This window comes from Taudactylus pleione, unplaced genomic scaffold, assembly GCF_031769625.1.
Source record: "Taudactylus pleione unplaced genomic scaffold, aTauple2 ptg000256l, whole genome shotgun sequence".
NCBI classification, from domain to species: Eukaryota; Metazoa; Chordata; class Amphibia; order Anura; family Myobatrachidae; genus Taudactylus; species Taudactylus pleione.
The window spans coordinates 9672254-9695217 of NW_028284658.1; the positions used below are offsets into that span (position 1 = coordinate 9672254).

A 22964-nucleotide genomic window follows, 5' to 3' on the forward strand; every position below is an offset into this window, starting at 1 on the left:
GTCATCCTAAATATTGGCTTCTCATGGATGTTAAGAACCTAACATGTCTTTGCCACATAACTGGATCAAGTAATTCCGACTATTATCCCGCCAGAAAAAGCAGGCTTTATGCCCAGCAAATCAACATCTGTTAATCTTAGAAGGCTATGTACTCATCTCCGTGTATCCTATGAGGATGAAGCTACCGTGTTGATGGTCTCCTCAGAAGCTGAAAAAGCATTTGACTCTGTAGAGTGGCCCTTTCTCGGGATGACCCTGGAAAGATTTGGTCCCTACTCAGGTCATTACATTAATTTGAATAAAACCCATATTCCCCCCTTTGATGGACACTTGCCCAGCTGTTCTCACTTTTGTTCTGACCTTTTTATGGTCCTTCAGCTGTAAATACCTTGGAGACTGAATCACCAATAATACATAGGTCTATGTTGGGTTGAACATTCATCCAAAATTGGTATATTTCAAAACAAATCTGGCATAAACTACCCTTTTCATTGGTTGAAAGGATAAATATAGTTAAAATGGACTGTCCAGCCCAAGTTTTAGTACATCTTCTGGCTGTCCCCAGAATTTCTCCGGCTACTGTTATTTTGCCTAACTGATAGCTGTGTCTCCTATCATCAGTGTCCTTGTGTTACATTTACTACACTTACTAGAACAAAGAATTGGGGAGCTTGCACTGCCACACTTGTTTGTATCATGCATCCTATTTGACCCATCTGATGGTGTGGGAGAGGGACGTTGAGAGTCAGGATTTACAGGTGCTTCTAGTTGATCAATCTGGTACTGGGCACTTCTCGCTGCAGGCCTTAATATAAATGAACTGGGTTCAGGCTGCCCATTATTCAACATCAGGAACTAGGTTACTAAAATGTAAGGAACCATAGGACTCGATATAGATACTACTTTGTGGGTTCTACTGGGCTACATGAATTTTATTGTGTGTGTGCTAGAGTTGTCTGGAGCCTTTTGTAAATTTGGAATGGGAGGTTTAATTCAAACTGTCCAAAGTGCCTGATTCCTGAGGCCACCTTACCTGGACTTGTTCAAGGCTGTCTTGAGTTCTGGTCTAGGGTTAGGAGAGCCATAGCTTCCTCTAGTGTGTCTTTTTGCTCGTTCCGAGGAGGAGTCTCCTCAGTATATTAGATGCGCACCCACTGGATCATTACACCAGGCAATAAGTGTTTAATGTTCTTATACTGGCAAAAGTCTGTATTGCACGGGCTTGGGACATCAGATGAGACCACACCATGCTGTGGTTTTCCTGACATTGTCACATCGGATGCGACAAGTCAGGAACACCCTGTGAGCGTCTGCTGGAAGATAATTTTCCAGTAGCCGCCAGTCTCTGAGGGACTTCCCGGCCCCTCTGAGCCCATGGCTCCTGCCCCTAGTGTGTCCCGATCACTGTGGATAGCAGGGATCGGGCAACCCAGTGGCACAATCCTCCCTGCAGCTGCCGGTAAATCCAGCACTGCCCCAGTGTGTATAATTGGCAGCTGCAGAGATCAGCAGCCGCTGGAGAAGTCAGCTCTGTCCCCACGGTGTATAGACAGTGGATGCAGAGAGAAGCAGCCGCCGGGAAAATGCATAGTAGGGAGGGCCCATTAACACTTAAGAACCATCAATGTTTAGCTATTGATGGTGGATTGTTTAGCCATCAACGGCAGAGATCCAATGGTTCTTTGCTATTGATGGCAGACTGAAAACAGCGGCCCACTAAGCCCCGCTGACAATGCTGATTGGTCTGCGGCATGCCATTTTCCCCGGCAGTGGTGGCCATCGAGGGTTGCAAAACACTGATGATTCACCACAGATGGTTTTGTAATCACTGATGGATCCATCATGGGCAGCCCACCAATGGCCATCCCAAATGAATATCGGCGATGGTCGCAATAGCCCGATCATAGATGTTCTTATATATTGGTGCCCAATTTTTACAAATACTTATATTAATTTTAAGTGTATACATTTTATTTTTTTTTTATAAATAAAATCGTGTTGGATAAGTTTAAATAGATGTTCTTGACCTAATTCAAACAAACAAACCAGACAATTTCTGAGCAGTTTTTGTAAAAAAATATTAAACATATTAAGTGGTTAAAAAAAAAAAAAGTAACAGGTAAGCACATAAATCTCCGTTCTTCGATTCCATAGGGGACACAGGCGTTATGCTGGGAAAGGCTGGTGAGTAGAAGTCTGGGCGCCAAATTATTAATTTTTCTTTCCCAGCAGCCAAGGCTCCCTTCTCCCCAATACCCCACCCCCAGCCACGGCCAGCCTGTCACGTTAGCAAGCCCAAGGCAAGGAGCGAGAAGAAAATGCGGACAGGGGAACCGGAAGCAGAGCAAAGCCCCTCAAGCCAGGTGTGTCAGGGTGGTCGCCCTTCGTCCCCCTATAGAATTGAAGAAAAGGATTTAACAGGTTAAGCACATAAATCTCTTTTTCTTCTTCCTCCATAGGGGGGACACAGGCTTTACCCTGGGACGTCCCAAAGTGAATCCCCTAAGGGTGGGGGCACTCCTGAGTTGCGCTGAGAACTCTTCGCCCAAAGGCTGCATTAGGGGAGGCGAAGGTGTCAAAGGAATAAAATGTGAGAAACATATGGGCAGGGGACAATATGGCAGCTATACAAAGCTGCTTCGGAGAGACGCCACGTCGAGCTGCCCAAGAAGTTCCCACAGACTGGGTGAAATGAGCAGTCACTAAGGCCGTGGCAGGAAGGTCCACCCCAGTGTAAGTGTGGTGGATAGTCCAATGGAGCCATCTGGCCAAAGTCTGCTTAGTAGCAGGCCAGCCCTCTTTGTTAAAGTCCTACAGGACAAAGAGAGCATACATTTTACGGAGAGCTCTAGTCCACATAAATCCGGAGAAAAAGCACTACATCCAAGGAGGCCTCCTCCAGCGAAGAATAAGGAACTTGAAAGAAGGGACCATGATCTCCTGGTTGATTTAAAACCTGGATACTACCTTAGGAAGGTAGTACAAAAGTGTCCGAAAAACAGCCCAGTCAGAGTGAAAAATCAGAAATGGGGAGCGACAGAACAATACGCTCAAATCAGATACCCACCAGGCCGAAGCAATTGCAAGAAGGAAGACAGTTTTCCATGTAATCAAAGGTGTTGAAGGGCTCAAAAGGAAATGAGTGAAGAGCCCTAAGAACCAAAAGACAAATTTCACGGAGCCACGGGAGGCTGCACGTGGAGGACACCCTATAAGAAAGTCTGTACATCAGGCAACAGTGCAATCGGTCTCTGGAAAAGTACAGAAAGAGCTGAAACTTGCACCTTTAATGGAAAGGCAGAGGCCCAAAATCCAGGCCTGCCTGCAGGAAAGACAGCACTCGTGACAGTCGGAACGATCTGGGGTTAAAATCTCTAGCTGAACACCAGACGAATTTAGTCCTCCAAACCTGGTGATAAATCATGGCAGAAGAGGGTTTCCGGGCATTGAACATGGTACAAACGACTGATCTTGAAAACCCCTTAGCTCTCAAGACGAATGTCTCAAAAGCCACCTTGTCAAACAAGTACTCTAACTACATACACACAGGAACATTCAATGCAAGTAAAAATAGGCAGTAAGTGCTCAACAAACCAACCCAAGGAAGGAGCTATTTGGAAAACCTGACTGCTGAGAGTGAAGTATACCAGAAGCTGTAATTCTCCAGAGTCAAGCTGAAGCAGGCACTATGTAATATGGCCACTCCCCATCTCTATGAGGGAGGGGAAGAGAGGAGTATGCAAGAGGTAAGTGCAAAGGGGTGGGGGAGGAGTTAATGTGGAGAGCCTGCTTCCCCTTCCGACATGGACACCAGGGCAAATGGCCACCTACGCTCTAGTGCCCCATTGCCTAGCTACCTTGGTGGAACTCCGGCCACCGGCGCTGGGGGTCAGTGGAGCAACAGTGCTGGCGTCCTGTAGGACACCCAACACACTTGGTAAAAGGAATAAAAAAGGAAATAAAAGAAAACAAGAAGAAGCTTAGAAGCAGCCCGCTCCTGCAGGCACCAAACTAAAACTTACTGCCTGTTTCTGGTGTATAGAGTCTGGGCTGCTGGGAAAGAAAAATTAACCATTTAGTGCCCAGACTAATAGTCATGAGCCTATACCCAGTGTAAAGCCTGTGTCCCCTACGGAGGAGGAAGAAAAAAACAAAAAAAAACAAACAAACACATGAAACTACACTCATTGTATTTAGCATGTAAAACTCTGCAAAACTGTGAAACCAAGGTAAACAATTCTGGGTCCTATCACACCTCTTTACCCCAACATTGTAGAAGTACAAGCATTTTAATGAGAATACCACCTGTAGCAGGACTTTTAATTTACAGCACACATCATTAAAGTGATTTGACACTTCTGGAAAACTATATCCTGCCTCACCCAATGTCGTGAATAGGAAGGGGGTGGATGCATCATTGTTTGAATACTTACAGAAATACAGATTTTATCTAACAACAAGAACTGAAGATGGACACCCACATAAGGAAATATGTAGTGTTATTGTGTGTAAACAGTCAGTCACTTTAAGCTGGTCTCACACATGTGTTTTAGAAGCAGCACATTTCTACTGCTGACAAGATTGTTTTCTTTAATCACTTCTGGAGTGTGTTTTTATGTTCTAGGAAAGTGCTGCATTAATACTTTGATAGCCTTTTGTAGCTTGTGTGACAGGCATTTATTTCTATGGCCCTATATTTCAGCAGCTGGCTTTTTTCATCTTTATCTACAAGATTTTTTTATCTTGTAGTATTCATGAGGCTCAGACACTTTAAATACAGCAAGATACTTCAGATTTGCTGTGATCCACACTGGACAATCAGTATAAGTACTTTAATTCTTAAAACAAACACAAGAGTAGATCACATATACTTCAGTAATATGTTCTAATAGCAGATATAGTACATCCGGAAAGTATTCACAGCGCTTCACTTTTTCCACATTTTGTTATGTTACAGCCTTATTCCAAGATGGAATAAATTAATTTTTGTCCTCAAAATTCTACACACAATACCCCATAATGGCAATGTGTAAAAAGATTTTTTTAGATTTTTGCAAATTTAATAAAACACACTAAGAAATCACATGTACATAAGTATTCACAGCCTTTGCAATGAAGCTCAGGTGCATCCTGTTTCCACTGATCATACTTGAGATGTTCCTACAACTTAATTGGCATCTACCTGTGATAAATTCAGTTATTTGGACATAATTTTGAAAGGCATACACCTGTCTATATAAGGTCCCACACTTGACAGTGCATGTCAGAGCACAAACCAAGAATGAAGTCCAAGGAATTGTCTGTAGACCTCCGAGACAGGATTGTCTCGTGGCACAAATCTGGGGAAGGATACAGAAAAATATCTGTTGCTTTGAAGGTCCCAATGAGCACAGTGGCCTCCATCATCCGTAAATTGAAGTTTGGAACCACCAGGACTCTTCCTAGAGTTGGCCAGCCATCTAAACTGAGCAATCGTAGGGGAAGGGCCCTAGTCAGGGAGGTGACCAAGAACTCGATTAGTCACTCTGTCAGAGCTACAGCATTTCTCTGTGGAAAGAGGAGAACCTTCCGGAAGGACAACCATCTCTGCAGCAATCCACCGATCAGGCCTGTATGGTAGAGTGGCCAGACGGAAGCCACTCCTTAGTAAAAAAAAAAAAAAGCACATGGCAGCCCACATGGAGTTTGCCAAAATGCACCTGAAGGATCTCAGACCATGAGAAATACTTGATTGAACTCTTTGGCATGAACGCCAGGCGTTATGTTTGGAGGAAACCACGCACCGCTCATCAACAAGTCAATACCATCCACAGTGAAGCATGGTGGTGGCAGCATCATGCTGTGGAGATGTTTTTCAGCGGCAGGAACTGGGAGACTAGTCAGGATAGAGGGAAAGATGAATGCAGCAATGTACAGAGACATCCTGGATGAAAACCTGCTCCAGAGCGTTCTCCACCTCAGACTGGGGTGACTGTTCATCTTTCAGCAGGACAACGACCCTAAGCACACAGCCAAGATACTAAAGTAGTGGCTTCAGGACAACTCTGTGAATGTTCTTGAGTGGCCCAACCAGAGCCCAGACTTGAATCCAATTGAACATCTCTGGAGAGATCTGAAAATGGCTGTGCACCGACGCTTACCATCCAACCTGATGGAGCTTGAGAGGCGCTGCAAAGAGGGTGATGCCAAGCTTGTGGCATCATATTCAAAAATACTTGAGGCACTATACGTATGTTTTTATGTTATATTTGACATGTTCTATACAAATAATGTACTTTTTATTTTCTGTCCTCTTTATTTTTTATTCCCCTTTTTATTTCTGTACCTTAAGTTCTCCCATATAATTTTGAAACAATAAAAATCTAATGTTTTTTGAAAAAAATGAAATAAAAATACTTGAGGCTGTAATTGCTGCCAAAGGTGCATCAGCAAAGTATTGAGCAAAGGCTGTGAATACTTATGTACATGTGATTTCTTAGTTGTTTTTTTTTTTTTTTAGAATTAAATTTGCAAAAATCTAAAAAACTTTTTACACGCTGTCATTATGGGGTATTGTGTGTAGAATTTTGAGGACAAAAATTTATTTATTTCATTTTGGAATAAGGCTGTAACATAACAAAATGTGGAAAAAGTGTAGCACTGTGAATACTTTCCGCATGCACTGTGTCTTATTGCTTCATAATGAAATGTAACTGCTTCCAAAATGCATGTATGACACCAACCTTAAGCTGGGAACACATTAGGTCGATGGCCGACACGCAGACCTAACGATTGGTAAGTGCATACACACTTACCAATAATTATATTGCCCGCTTACGTGAAATGTCAAATCACCAATGTGTCCCTGCAGCAAGTGTACAGGTGATCGGGTCACACCAGCAGATGACCGACTTATCTTTCATATAAATCAGCATTGGCTGTGCTTGTAGGCCCAATCCAATATGTCTAAACGACGTCGTTCACAGACTTATCGGGTGTACAAACCGAGCGATTCACTATAGATATATCGGCCGTTCAATGGAACAGCAAATATATCTATCCGTGTACACAGCATTACTAAAGAGCTATTAATGTTTAGGGGACTATGTACTAAGCCTTGGAGAGAGATAAGTGGATGGAGTTAAAGCACCAACCAATCAGCTCTTAACTCACTTTACAGGCTGTGTTTAAAAAATTACAGTTAAGTGACAGGAGCTGATAGGTTGGTACTTTATCTCCATACACTTCATCTCTCTCCAAGTCTTAGTACATAGACCCTTTAGTGCCTTGCATTATGTATTGGCATATTAATTAGTTTCTTGAGTACAGAAATTATCAGCAGTAGTAAGTGATCAGAACATGACTGGTCAGATCTAGAGACAGAGCTGCTGGTCCTAGAATACTACAATAAAAAAAAAACATACGGTCATACATAATGCGTGCCGTATATGTCCAACCAAACGGAAGGAAGTTAAATTGTATCTTACCTGGCACACAACTTTCATCTCCATTTGTCAAGAGTTCTGGATCAACCTGCAATCCATTTAGACACACAGATAGGTCACCCACCGTCTCCCTCTCACTTTGCAATTGTAAGTTCACAACCACTTCTTCCACTAAAATTAAGAATAATGCATTGAAAACTTTACAAAACAGAACTATTCTATAAACAGGAGCAAACATACCACTAAGTCTATTTAAAGTCTTGTGCTACCACTTCATAATGTATTTCATGGACATAAATTATGCTTTTAGAATGCTACGTTTTTTTAAATTAAAATTCCTCCTGAGCAGCTGCTAGACTGACACAGTAGATGATTATATAATACATCTATTACTAATGTTAACTATTGGGGGATTGGCATGAAGATGTAAATGTGCTCTAGTTCTACGAAAACCCATTGAGGCCTAGGTTACATAACTATGAAACATGACCCAATTTCCAAGTCTACAAACAAAGCAACTCTAGAGGTTATATCTGTGGATAATACGACACTGTTATGTGGGAAACCATGGTGCCAACTCCTGGGATTTTATGTTGTTATCACCTGAACGCACAAGCAGGGACTGATCATAGACTCATTAATCCAATGATATTTTGTAACCAGAGTCTTGCAAATGAAAGTATTTCCTCCTCCTCAATAAAAGCACATTTTTAGAAATGTAGAATCATCATTAGTGGAGATAAGACAGAATGGCAGAGTTAGCCCATACACCATGTATGCACTGATCTTTACCATTATTAGACATTTAGGTTAAAATTCACATTTCTTAAACTTATAAACTAATACAAAGCATTTCTTGTGAATTTCTGGTTGATATGTTGTAATGAATTCTGACAAAATACATTCAACTAATCTCTTGAAAGTGTCGTTAGTGTTAGGGTCCCATTACAAAGAGCCAAACCCTTTACAACATTCACTTAGAAATGCATCTGTCAAAGTGACCAATGATCACTAGAACAATTCCTGACTTTTCAAATTTGAAGACACATTAAAAGCGAATTCCTCCTTTCAGAAACTTTAATAAAAATAATCTACTTTATCAAACCATCATTTTTGCTACTAGAATCTCCCCACCTATTTGCTATGATTTTTAATTATACAATTTGCACTGACAGTTTGTCACTGTAACACCATAGTGGAAGCGGAAGCCGTCCTGAATCCTCTGCAAGAGGATGTGGCAGTGGAGGAGGCAATTATATAATGGAGCGGTAATATTAAAAGGGATGTAGTTAACAAGTCTACAGTCACTACGTCGACTGTGCCTATGTAGACATGAGAAAGCCAGTACAGGGTTACCGAAATAGGGGTCTATTTACTAAGCCTTAGGGGTATATTTACTAAGGTGCAGGTTTTTAGAAGTGGTTTTGTTGCCCATAGCAACCAATCAGATTCTACTTAACATTTATCTAGCACCTTCTAGAAGGTAATAGCTAGAATCTGATTGGTTGCTATGGACAACAAAACCACTTCTAAAAACCCGCACCTTAGTAAATATACCCCTCAGCATAGAGATAAATTGAACGGACAAAGAATCAACCAACCAGCTCCTGTCATTTGTCAACACAGTCTGTGACATGATAGTTAGGAGCTGATTGGCTGGTACTTTATCTCTATTCACTCTCCATCCAAAGCTTAGTAAATAGACCCCATTCTTGTTATGCTACTAAAAGTATTTTAACCGTGCGGGCATCATAACTTTAAACATGCTTCTAAAACAGCCTGTTTAAAGTAATAATGCCCGCACGGTTAAAATGCTTTAAGTATCCCAGCAACGGCTTTCTCACGTCGACATGGTGACTGTAGACAATTTGTATGTATGCCATTACTAACATCGCTTACTGAATGCTACAAATGTTTGTAACTTGAACAGTATTACCAATAAGCTTAGGGTGGGAAGAACAGGGGTTCTATTTGCAAAAATGTTAGAACTTAAATGAACAATTCTGAAAAATTGCATAAATCTTTAAAAAAAGTAAGCTTTTTTTTACATAGATATGACTATTAGAACATGCCTCATTATTTCCTTAATAGATGAGTAAGGGAAAAAGAGAGATGAAGTGTAGACGTTCTAATAGAGAAAGAAATTGTTCTCTATTATTCCTGGTCAGTATTAAATAATCATGGCAGGTATGCAGATCTGGGTGAAGAGGAACCACAAGTTATCAGACCAACATATTTTTCTAGGATTATTCATTTAGAATCTACTTGGTAACAGCACTTCAAATTAAAATGCAGACACTATGTGTTTTTCATTATAAAGTTCAAATATAGCCCATTTTCATGACAGCTTTGCAGCATATGTTCTTTGCAGATTATACACTGGTTGCTGCTGTCTATGGATAATATTTAACTATCTGTGACTCTTTTCAAGACAGCAGTAGTAAAAGTGCTGATGTTGGACACAGAAATATAGCCTAAAGAAATGTAATGTTGTTTCTCCCATATATCACATATAAAAGGCAAATATCTTAAATCCTGGTTGTGTGCATACTCACACTTCATATTATTAGAGAGTAGGGTTTCCTGCAGGTTTAGCGACGCACTTCCAAGTAGAGCATCGGATTTTAAGGTCTGATGACTCCATATTCGGAAATTTAACACACTGAACGGGGTAACAATGCTGCAGAAATAGAACATATACCTATCACCAAACATTTGAAAGCATTGTACATAATTGTATGTACATATTGTTGCAACAGAGTTAATTTATTTAGTTTTTTTAAATGTATGCCCACCCATATCTGTTACCCAGCCATATACAGACACTAAGGCTTGTTACAACAGACATAAGAATGGTGAATGACATGGGGATACAGAGGGCATAATGTTCACTTTGTCAAACAATTTTCATAGGTAAAAAAAAGTGTTATACCAATGAAATATGAAAATTAAGCCAAAAAAATCATCTGCAGGATGGTGACAGAGCAAAACGATACACAGTAAACAAATGATGAAGTCCAGCCTAATTCGTGAGGTATAAGAGACGAAATGCGTTGAGGACAATAGCGTGATGCCAACACTTATTCCAACTTGGTGGTCAATACTGCATGTAAGAAGCTTCTTTCTACCCAATTTGTTTACAGTGTGTATTTTTTATTATGTTTGTTAATTTTGTTTTTGTATACTACTAATGCTGGCCATACACGCTACAATTATCGGGGCGATCCACCTGATATCGGTGGATCACCCCGATAATTGTAGCATGTAGGGGGGCGACCGAGGGTTAAATATTGCTCGGTCGGGCATGCCGGATTGTCCAGCATGCCCGTCCGATGCGATATTTCCCGGTAAACTGTCGGCAATATCGGGCAGTGTATGCCCAGCCGCGGCCAACAGACAGACATTTCCTGTGTTCCTTCATACGGAAGGAAGAGGGAAATGTCTCCTCCCCCGGGGGCGGAGCGCGGATGTCGGGCTGATACACTGTGAGAGAAATCTCACAGTGTATGCCGGCGACATCTGCGGCTGGCAGGCTGCCAGATAAAATGTCTGTCGGTCTGTCAGACATTTTATCTGGCCGTGTATGCCAAGCATTAGTCATTTGCACTGTGTGGATTGTGTTAATAAAACTACAAAGAAACATCGTATGATGGCATTATTTGCACTCTTTGTACCACAAAGCTTTAATATATTGAGTAAATGTAATCAAATTAATTGTGAGACACAGAGGATACAGGATACTAGGCACATCTTGTTACTTAGATTCGATAACCAGTGAGGGGAGGCCTTGCAGGATCGCAGGAGACAACCCCATATGTTAAGGTGCACATCCTACCTATATATCTGTCTGTGGTTACCCAGTTTTGTTCTATTAATGCTTACAATTGTAAAGCGCAACGGAATATGCTGCGCTATATAAGAAACTCTTAATAAATAAATAAAATATATCGGATTGCAATAAGCATATTAATTTATTTTGTCTACCATCAATGTAAAAGTGAATACACTAGGGAGTGTATACCTTTCACTTTTCCATCTAGTAACAGTCATCACTTGAGGTAGTAGAACTATTGCAAACATAACGTATGGTGGTGGCTCATATCAGCTTAATGACATTGCACAGGTGCTTGTAAAGGCCAGGGTTTACACTGAACCACAGGAAGAAAAAAAAAAAAAAAAAAAAAAGATTCCCTCCATATCACAGCAGCAATATCAACAAAAAATACTTAAATCCTACATGATAATAGAGATTCAGGAGGTATTCGTTACATACATTTGCAAATATATGAATAAGCGCTGGGGGGGGGGGGGGGGGGGGTGTAATGCCACAGTCAGGGAAACCCTTTCACCGGGTCCCCCAGCCAAAGCATTACCCCTGACAACCAGTCGGCCCAGGCCAGGAATCCCTGGGGACCCCCTCTCCATGGCACCCCAGGCCTAGGCGGATAGCCCGAGGCTATCCCCGGCTGCCGAGTTGTTCAGATGATTACAGGTATTGTCGGCAGAGTTTAGCCTTTAGTAAATTCAGAATATGCATTTAACATGCGATTTAGCCGCATTCGAATTCATTCGAGCTTAGTAAATTTATCCCCAAAGTGTGTGTTCCCAAACCAGCCTCCCCTCATCCCTTTCCTTTATAATATGCAAAGGAAAATATGTATGCTGTATTCCACTGTAAATAAAGACAGACATAATCCTCATTGTGCCATTCATGATCCATTAAAGCTGTAGAACTTAAAGTAGTGTGGGCAGGAAGAATATGGCCTTGTCCACAAGCTCCAAGTATTGCTATTGCTCCAAGTATTATTATTATTATCAGTTATTTATATAGCGCACACATATTCCGCAGCGCTTTACAGAGAATATCTTACCATTCACATCCATCCCTGCCCCAATGGAGCTTACAATCTATATTCCCTACCACATGCTCACACACATACACACTAGGGGTAATTTTGTTAGGAGTCAATTATCCTACCAGTATATTTTTGGAGTGTGGGAGGAAACCGGAGCACCCGGAGAAATCCCACGCAAGCACAGGGAGAATATACAGACTCCACACAGTTAGGGCCGTAGTGGGTATCGAACCCACGACCTCAGTGCTGTGAGGCAGTAATGCTAACCATTACACCGTCTGTGACCCTATGCAGCCTGACTGCAGATGAATTAGATGGTAGACAATTGATACCACAGTAGTATTATAACAATAACCACAGAGATTTGGTAAGCCAATCCTCACGTGAAATAAATATACATAAACCAAGTTTTAGAAACACATCTAAAGTTTTCTTCTTTATACACGTATCTTTCTATATTTTATTTCTTCCATATTTTAACATTTTGCCTAATCTATGGGACCCTACAAACAAATATTTTTAACAATGGATTAATAAAAATTATAGTAGTTTTAAACAATAAAATTGTATTATGAAAATATGTGGGTTGTATAATTACGATAAAGTGCACCATATAAAATATTCCACTTTCTCTCCCCCTTTTTGTGTTTGCATTGATGTGTGTTGGTGGTACCTCAGTTAAAGGAATTAAATGATTTCTTGGTATTATAGTAATTCCCTGAATTGAAGGGCACAATATTATCTGATAGTAATTCATTAAAGACTGAGTGGATATCCCATACATACCCACCGCATTAATAACATAAACAGTAATTTATATATTATATACTGGTGCGGGATTTAAAATATTTTTTGTGCAAGAATTAAGTAACCTCCCTACCTGTGGATCATCACTTACACTGTCAGATGCTGCTTCCATTTTGGGCTATGGGTGTTATTCCGGGTTTCTGTTTTCTTTGATTGTCCATCAACTGACACTTCCACATATGGACTTGGACCAAACCAATTCTTTCGGCTGTCTTTGAGCTTAGCGGATATAACTAGATCAGATAGAGAACATCATTCTTTGATGGTTTTAAAATGAATAGAATTAACTGGAAAACAACAAAATATTTAAAACTCTTCCAGTGTTACACACATTCACGACAATGTGGACGTCGCCATTTTTCTAGCTATGGATAGAAGGGTGTTAAAAAAAAGTGATTTGATGTCATACTGAATAATAAGAAAAAAAATAGAAATGGACTGATTTCATATTAATAAAATGCCAAAGTACTATTCCAACTAAACAGGCAAAATCTAAACTAGAATTGATGTTTTACAGTACACAAACACAATGGATAATTTAAGCCATTAAACCAAAAGAAAAATATACATCCAGTGCTATTTATTTAAACTAGACTAACCCACATTCTGGACTATGTTCCTTCATGAATCATACATCCAATGTCTTTAACATTCTGTCCATGCACTGATTACTAGATGTTATCGTTCTAATTGCACAACTTCCTTCTAAACAAACTGGAACTTGTGGTGTGGAAAAAAGCAAAGTTTAAATAGGTGTACTTACCCGTAACCTGTAGCTGCGATTTCATGGTGAAGCCATTTACTGTTGCTGGTTTTAATGCAACAACATCCATTTCCCCTCTTCAAAGTTGTGTGCCTGCAGGGAGAACAGAGGTTTGCAATAAAGTGGTTTATTTCAGACTAGCTGGGATATCAGACGTTGTCCAGGTTGAAAATGCAGCCTTCATTTTTTAAATTGTCCTCACCTATAACCCCATTACAATAATCCTGAAAAGGCCCACACTGTTTGCTAACATGGTTTTAGCCCTGAAAATGACCTATCTATCCAATTATATAGAGTATTTAGACACTTACCTCAAGACTGAGGTATAAACAAGTTCTATTTCCATTAGGAGCCAGAATGAAAAGGCTATTGGAAGGGGATCAGTATGAATGACCGCCAGACGAGAGCATGGCGGTCGAAATCCCGACGCCGGGATCAGTATGAATGACCGCCAGACGAGAGCATGGCGGTCGAAATCCCGACGCCGGCAGGCCGAACAGTGGAGATCCCGATGGAGGCAAGTAACCTACCTAACCCTCCCCTCTCCTCCTAACCCTCCTATTGGAGTGCCTAAACCTAACCTCCCCACAACCTAAACCTAACCCTCTCGGGGGGGGGGGGGTGTCTAGCCCTATCCTTCCCCCGGCGGTGCCTATCCCCCCCCCCCCTTCCCCTGGCCTAACCCTAACCCTCCCGGGGGGAAGGTACCTAGCCCTAAATCCCCCCGGGGTGCAAAAAACGTAACCCTCCCCCCCTGCGGCTACGAGGACGTGAGGACCGTACTTACCTTGTTCGGTCCCGCGTCATTCTGAATTCTGCCGTCAGGATTGTGACCGGCGGCCGTAACAACTGCATCCCATTGGAAGCCCCCACTCTGCTCCTAATATACCCCATTCAAAACAGTCAGAGTGCATGGCATAGAAAAATGTGCTTGGAGGAAATTAGTAACAGTCAGTGCAGGGGCAGTGTGACAGTTGATCCTCCGACTCACTGCCCTACTGTTGGAGCTCTCTGGTACATATCAGCCTGTGCCTCAGATCAGTTTTAGGCACTGGAAGACATCCTGATCAAACTTGCTTAAACCAAAATTTCAAATCAGAGACTCTACAGCCTACTTGGTCGGCACCATGTAGACCTCCATGGCCCAGAAGAACTTCAAACATAGGCAAAAACCTAATTCTAGCCAAACTACACAACCATGGCAAATTTATGGGCGCTAGGCACAAAACTCCATCTGTGCATAAAGGACAAGCAGACAGACACACACACTTCCTTGCTTATTATATAGATAACAAAGAAGAACGCAATATCCGACTTCCATCAAATTACTAATAGGAACAGATATTTATGACAAAAACAGCATGCTCTTTTAGGACATTCCTCTTTGGAAATCGGACTAGAAAGCCAAAAGCTTGCTCCAAAATAGGGTTTGTTTACCATTCTATTCCAAATAACGAATACTAAAAAATAGATTACAGTGTATATATAAAAAAAATAATAAAAGATCAAATATCCATAATACACTTACGGAGAAAAAAGCCATGTGCAATGTGAAGATATGAACATAAACACCATTCCTGAGAAGACAAAGTCAATAAAAGCGTACCCCTCTAATTTGGTTTGGTACATCCTGCAATAATGCCATTTCTTTTTATGTGGGCTGGATGTCTCACACAGATATCTCATATGAGCTTGTTTGACAAGTTGATACATTCCTCCATTTATGTTGTCACAGAAGGTTATCTAGCAGCACTGTGATTAGGCTCTTGTCATAGGACAAGTCATTATTCATACTTGCCCAGAAGATAGCAAACTTCATGCAGCCATGTGCATAAAGTTGATACAGAGGGGAGAATTCAACTGTTTTCTTTGGCGCCCATCACAGCAATTCAATTTTTGCTCTGATTGGGGGTCCATTACTTTTGGCGTGCCTAAAAGCATCAGGTTTAGCCATGCAAAGTGGCTAAACCCGCCTAAAGTCTGTTAGGGCGCCCAAACCATGGACATATCGCATATTTCTGCTCACCACCTCAGGAGGCTATAAGCAGAAATGTGTGGGCGCCCAAATGGCAGAACAATTAAATTGCTGCCGGTGGGAGCCATCTAGTGGCGGGGGCAAAAACCACATGTATTCTCCCCAGAAACTACTATGTGGGAAACAAAAGTAAGTTTTGTCTACTTATTAGATATTTTGTGTGTGTTGCTGGGTTTTAGGAACTGGTTGACCAAGTCCATTACAATAACAACAATAGGAAGCAGTGTTCAAATCCTGGATAACACAATTTGTTACTATAAGAAAATGAAGGTCTGACATATAGGCCCTTATTCAAATAGTTTCGCACCTGCGATACTTTTTCGCTTGCCGTACTTTGGCGACTTCGCCTATTTTAGTCATGAAAAGTTTTCGTGCGTGCCCTCGCTATTCACCGTATTGAATTCCAAAACACGCGAAAACGCAACCCAACGAAACTTAAACAGGCGAAAAGTGCTGTCAAAAATGGGGAAATCAGCCCAACACCCCCCAAAAGATGCACTAATATTGGGGATCAATATAGAAGTCCCCGAATAGCCCTACTGAAGCTATTTGAGGTACTTAAGTGCTGTTAATTGCGTCTAATTAGCGTCTTTGCACAAGTGGTGAAGAACAGCATTTTGCTGTATTTATTGGTGAAAATAAGTAGTCCTGCCAAATTTGGGGTACTTGAAAATGGGTGCTAGCATATTTTATTGTCGCTTAAGTGTAAAAAATCGTGAAAAACCCACCTTAAGCAAGCAACTACAATCAACAAAACACCTTCCCCCTACTTGCAGACCCCCCAAAAGTCTATTTCGCTAGTTTGAAAGTTTGCACCCCAACTTTGTACTTTTTCGACCCCATTTTCAAAGACATTTTTTGGGGTACATAGGGGGAGTTGCCCTAGATTGCACACCCTAAGCACAATGTGAGGTGCTTGTTGAGACTTGTAGTGCACTCTAACTGTGCTGAACCTAATAATAATACTGCTAAATTGCATCCAAGAGGTTCTTAGCATAATAATGGCCATAATCATGGGCCTGCCCACCACGTCCAGGTGACCTCTATCAGGCAGGTCCCTAACACCCCTAAGGAACAAATACAGGGCACGGGACCCCCCAAGCCAACTCAGCAGATCCACCCCATGGCATCACACTAGTGTGAGATTTAAAGTGAGGGTTAAAGAATAATAAAGAAGAAAGCCTATGTGTTAAGTCCTACATAAGTAGGAGGTTATAATAAAAAGTGTATAAAGTGCTACATATACAAAAAACAAACTAAAGAAGTGAAAAAAAAGTGTACATTAGGATGCCATGAAGCAGTCCAGCCACATCAGCCCAGAGAGCCCCGCACCCCAATACCAGTCCCAAAACTGACACACAGCATATGTATAATTTTTTGGGGTGTTCCTCACTTTTTTGGGGGGATTTTTAGACGCAGTTATCCTTTGGGGGGCTGTGCCAAGTGGTTTCCCCACCTTTGCACCCCAAATCCGCAATTCTGCACTTTTTTCCGCCTGCTATTCAGAGGTGAATCTTTTTCACCTATTACACTGCATTGACTTTCTGCATACGCGATGTCTTTGCAATTGAATACGGCGAAAAGTTTCCGCCTGGCGAAATGACGTAATTCGCAATACTTTTCGCGGATTCCGACTTTTCGCACACTAATTGAATACGGCCCATAGTCTCAGAATACCGTAACACTAACTTAAGCTAGGGAAATACTATGAGATCCATCTTATGATATATCATTCCGATGCTGATTGGAACAATATATCGCGCAGATCGTATAGTGTGTAAGCCCCATTGTGTGTTCACGGCAGTCGTTCATCGCATCGTCCCATTAACCATCCAATATACAAACTAATGAGCAGGGGTTAGATTTGTGAGATAGGTTTCTGTTTTTCCCTACTGTGCCAGAAACAAAACATGTCATAAATCAGTTTGGAATCCCCACATGTAGACTCACAAATGATCAAGTGTTTATGATGCAAGATAGGCATGTTATCTATTTCTTGAGGTCAGTATATTAGGTCGACATTCATCATATCATCACAATGATGATACGGCCATTATGTTGACAGTGATCATGTAGATATTGACTAGATTGATATTCAGCACAGTGATACTGATGAAATGTCAACATGGTTAGAATGTTGACAATGTGATTCTACGGTAAGTTTGATCCCAACTCTTAAAACGAATGTAGATATTTCATATGTCAATAATCTGTCTATGTAGTAATTTTCCTGGTGTTATTTCCGATGAAGACATAGGTCGTCATTCTGGAGTCTACATTATGGGGGCGATTAAATTGTTGTGCGCGTCCCCTGCTGGGCGCCTTTATACAAATAGGCACCTAACGGAACAATTCAATTGTTTCTCCATTCGGGGGCCCATTAGTATTTAAAGTGCCTAAAAGCACACGGTTTAGTTCGCAAAGTGGCTAAACCAGTCTAAAAGAAGTGGTTAGGGCGCTCAAACCACCGTTACCTTTCTTCTCGCACCTCAGGAGGAGAAGTGTGTCCAACCCACGGCTTTAAGCATCCCAACGAAGCAACAATTGAATTTCTCCGTCGGGCACCCAATCGTGTGGCCACACAGCGAGGGGCGCGCAAAACAATTGAATCGCCACAAATGAATGCATACCCTATTTCCCTCCTTTCTGTAGTCGGCAGGGCAGATCATACAATAGCAGGCTTCTTAGGTCTATTACAGTGGTTCCCAAATTGTGCGCCATGGCACCCTGGGGTGCCTCGGGACACTTGCAGGGGTGCCTCAGGTTGGTTGTCCAGCACCAAATGAAATAATTTATGGTCAATGTAATGTAAATATGTGAACAAACAGAAGCACAAACCTTTCCCCACCACATAACAGAACCTAAGGATGAAATTAAAAAAGTAGTAAAGTATTAAAGTGAAGTAAATTGTGCTTATCTGAATTTCTCAATATCAAACTTTTGGCTTAGGGATTCCATGAAAACAATGCTGATAACCCCCCCCCCCCCTAGGGCGCCGTGGTTAAAAAAAAAGTTTGGGAACCACTGATCTACTAGATCAGAGGTTCTCAAACTTGGTCCTCAGGACCCCACACAGTTCACATTTTCCAGGTCACCCTGCAGGAGCACAGGTGTATTCATTACTCACTGACACATTTTAAAAGTTCCACAGGTGGAGATAATTATTTCACTTGTGGTTCTGTGAGACCTGCAAAACATGCACTGTTTGGGGTCCTGAGGACCGAGTTTGAGAACCTGTGTACTAGATGCACTCATGTAACATTAGAGTTTTTGTTCTGTACAGCTCCTCGTTTCTCACTATTTTTTATCAGCGGAAAAGTCAGAAAGCAGCAAGGTTTTCATACCATATTTGCACTTACCCGAAGATCAAGTATTAAAGAAGGATGATTCTGACATTGCACAGTGCATGACCTTAACATAATAATCTAAGGTCTTTCTATATATGAGAATGTTGTTCTTCCTGTTACAAAATAAATTGAACTAAATTAAACTAGCCATATGCTGCAAAATCATCAATGATATGGGGCAACTGGCAGATACTGAGTGAGTGGAACAAAACAAGACTATTGTCCTATAAGAATAGGATTAAAATTAACCCATTATTTTGCAAGTATTGAATATTCCAACTGAAAAAAAAAATATATATTTTGGGATACTAACTTAAATTTTGAATCTGCAGATTGCTACAAAAGAATACACTTGAGAGTATCACTATCACAGAAAGCATGCAAACTCAAACACTATTGCATAAATATAATATGTAATTCATGTTACTTGAGTGCAACTTTGCCAAATAAAGGGTTAAAGAGATCAATATGGAAAATTATGGAAAGTGCAATACGAACATCACAGAAATTATGCAGTTTGCATTCATTTGCCAGTTAAACAGTGGTCATAAATGTCAGGTGGACATAATCCAAGTTTAGCCCCAGCATTGAATGACCTGGTTTAATTAAGTCAGACACTTGTATGGATAGACAGTGGCCTGTACCCTCTGCTCTCAGGTCCTAGTACATGATCAGACATTGTACCACCAGCAAAAGGTGCAAGGTCATATTACATGACAAATAAATAACAGTTTATTCCTCTTCTTCGAATTATACCATGGCAGCCCTTACAACCAGAGCAGCTATGGAGTATTAAAAGAGAAATGTAATTATCGGTCAGTATAATCTTACTCTTCGATAGTCCATAACAGCCTTCACAATGGGATGCACCCATGCTAAACAATAGGGAGGATAATAAGAACACAAATCTACATATGCTGCATAATCAAATATTTAAATGGCTGTCTACAGGACATGTTTCCAAACAGAGAATTAGAAGAGGATAAGATAATTAAATGAAAAGGACTACAATTATGGACAGATGTCCCGCCTGCTGTCTTAAATAGTTCTGTCACAGAAGCCTTAACATTCTTTGCCAAAGCGGTTGCCACTGCTTCAGTGAACTGTTTGGCCATTATTAAATATCCTCTGGTTTTAATTTTGTCCCAGTCTGACAGAGATTTGAGTAATCTGGTCCAGCACAGCAACCCAAAAACTGGAAACCAGAGTGCATTCCTACCAAATGTGTAAAAAAGAACCACTGTGGCCACAATTCCTGAAGCATATATTGGAAACTTGAGGATATGAAGAGTGTAATTTAGTAGAACCATGTACCATCTGGTATACACCGTATTGGAATATTCTATCACTGCAATATTGATGAATGATTCGGCTCACTGCTGGCAAATCCAAGTCCATTACTCTTCGCATAGAGTGTTCAATCTTAAAAGGCTCTCAGCCATAGGTACAAATGGTGCACCCATTAATGCTCAAAGTATTAAACGGAGTTACAATAGAGCCACAAAAAAATCCAACAGATGGGACCGATCAATTCTTCTTATTTTGTTCTCAGAAAAACATCTGTGCAGTAGAAAATCAAGGATATATGGAGTAGTAGTTTTAGTTCCATTAAATAAATATTATTAAAACGCTATAATAAATAACTGGAGTTCTTCTTTATCTATATTAGACATTTAATGATAGTCTGATACTCACTCGCTTTTGAGAAATTCATATCCAAATTTCAAAACCATTAAATGTGGCTGCTCAATATATTTGTGGAAAGTTGTTCTCTGTAACACTGAGTGCTGAAAAAGGAAAATACTCTGATTTCCCTTGTACATTTTACTGCCTGGATATTAATAGGCCTGTTACATCTGGTGCTCCAGTTTTTCTCATCCGGTCCCATCATTTTGTGGTATGGAGGTAAATCTTTGTCTGTAACATGAAATGCTGCAGCAGACATCTGCTGTTCCTCCTAAGCTAGAAGCTTTCTTTGTTGGTTCACTCCTTATTCTCATTTCCAACTAGAGGCTCTTATTTGAAGTGGATTTGCTTTTAAAGTTTTGGTAACAACTGGGGCAGCACAGACGGTGTAATGGTTAGCATTACTGCCTCCCAGCACGGAGGTCGTTGGTTCGATACCCACTACGGCCCTAACTGTGTGGAGTTTGTATATTCTCCCTGTGCTTGCGTGGGTTTCCTCCGGGTACTCCGGTTTCCTCCCACACTCCAAAAATATACTGGTAGGTTAATTGGCTCCTAACAAAATTACCCCTAGTGTGTATGTGCGTGTGCATGTGGTAGGGAATATAGATTGTAAGCTCCAATGGGGCAGGGACTGATGTGAATGGCTGAATATTCTCTGTAAAAAGCGCTGCGGAATATGTGTGCGCTATATAAATAACTGGTAATAAATAAATAAATAAATAAATAAATAGTTAGGACCATATTCTCCGTTGAGATATTGGTTGACTTGAAAATAGTTGAGTGAACAGGAAAAGTCAACCTGGGATATAATAAACGGTCTCAGGTATTCTGGCATGTAAATCATGCTGTGTACACATGCATGGAACATACCACTGAATCCAGGTTGGATATTTAAAAGTTAGCTATCAGAACTGCTCAAGCAGAAACAGAAATAGAATGGTGCATTTCCAGGACCTACAGAAAAAGTAAACCATAGTTTCCAGCAGACAAAAAAAATCTAGGAGACAGAAAAAGACACTATAGAAGAGGAACATATATTTAGAAAGGAATCTAACCCATTGTAAGGGCTGTCATGTACTATTAAGGGGAGGGGGAAATCACAGTTACAAGAACAGAGCAATGTCAGTAACTGAAGCCACTTATCTTGGTCTCTAATTCAGATGTAGATAGGTTATTAAGGGAGAATAGAAAAAAAAGCTTGCAAAAGAAAAAGCTGCAATAAAATGTCCATTGTCACCTCCGACTACTAGCTACAAGCCTAAAGCTGGGGTACACACCATAAAGGCATGGATCGGAATGATAAATCACACACCAGTGGTTCCCAAACTTTTTTGAATCACGGCGCCCTAGTGCATCAGAATTGTTTTCACAGCACCCCTAAGCCAAAAGTTTGTTATTGAGGAATTCTGAAAAAAAATGTAGTGAAGTAAATTGTGCTTACCTGTCACCCTTAGGTTTGGTTATATAGTGGTGGACAGGTTTGTGCTTCTTTGTCCAACTATTTACATTACATTGACCATAAATAATTTGATTTGGTTTGGTGCTGGACCACCAACCTGAGGCACCCCTGCAAGTGTCCCGAGACACCCCAGGGTGACACGGCGGACAGTTTTGGAACCGTCTTACACATTGTAGTGTGTACGCCTGATTTACCTTTCCTGGCAGCCGCTCACTAAATAGTGTCATCTGCTGTGCCGCATGTCAGATGGGACAATTCAATGAACGCTGCGTAGTTACATGCAGCATGTAACGATGCATTGCATGTCATATGGCTAATCGTGCAGTGTGTATGGTGTGCGCAATTTATCATTACGTGCCGCACCGCTGGGTCGCACCATCGTAAGCCATGTACCCAGCTTTAAGGCTCTGAACACTACTGTAAAGTAATGAGAACTGGCAGGATCTAAAGCTCAGTACATGCGAGTAGGAACAGCTTATGTAAAGTACAGAAAATCTAAAGTGATGCCTTTTTGATAATGGAAACACTTTGATAAAACTACAAGTATTAAGCAGAAAAGATTATACAATAAAAACCTATTACTC

General features: G+C 41.0%; 1 protein-coding gene across 1 annotated transcript in view; it reads right to left on the reverse strand.

Moving 5' to 3' along the window:
• The window catches only part of ITCH (itchy E3 ubiquitin protein ligase), an 82361-nt gene that overhangs the window by 33024 nt on the left and 26373 nt on the right, over window positions 1–22964 (reverse strand). The window contains exons 2-5 of the mRNA XM_088480642.1: window positions 13851–13943; window positions 13179–13320; window positions 9980–10104; window positions 7467–7595 (exon numbers count right to left, since the gene is read on the reverse strand). Of these exons, the coding sequence (XP_088336768.1) occupies window positions 7467–7595; window positions 9980–10104; window positions 13179–13320; window positions 13851–13920 (466 nt within the window). The 5' untranslated portion in view covers window positions 13921–13943. The remainder of the gene's footprint in view (window positions 1–7466; window positions 7596–9979; window positions 10105–13178; window positions 13321–13850; window positions 13944–22964) is intronic.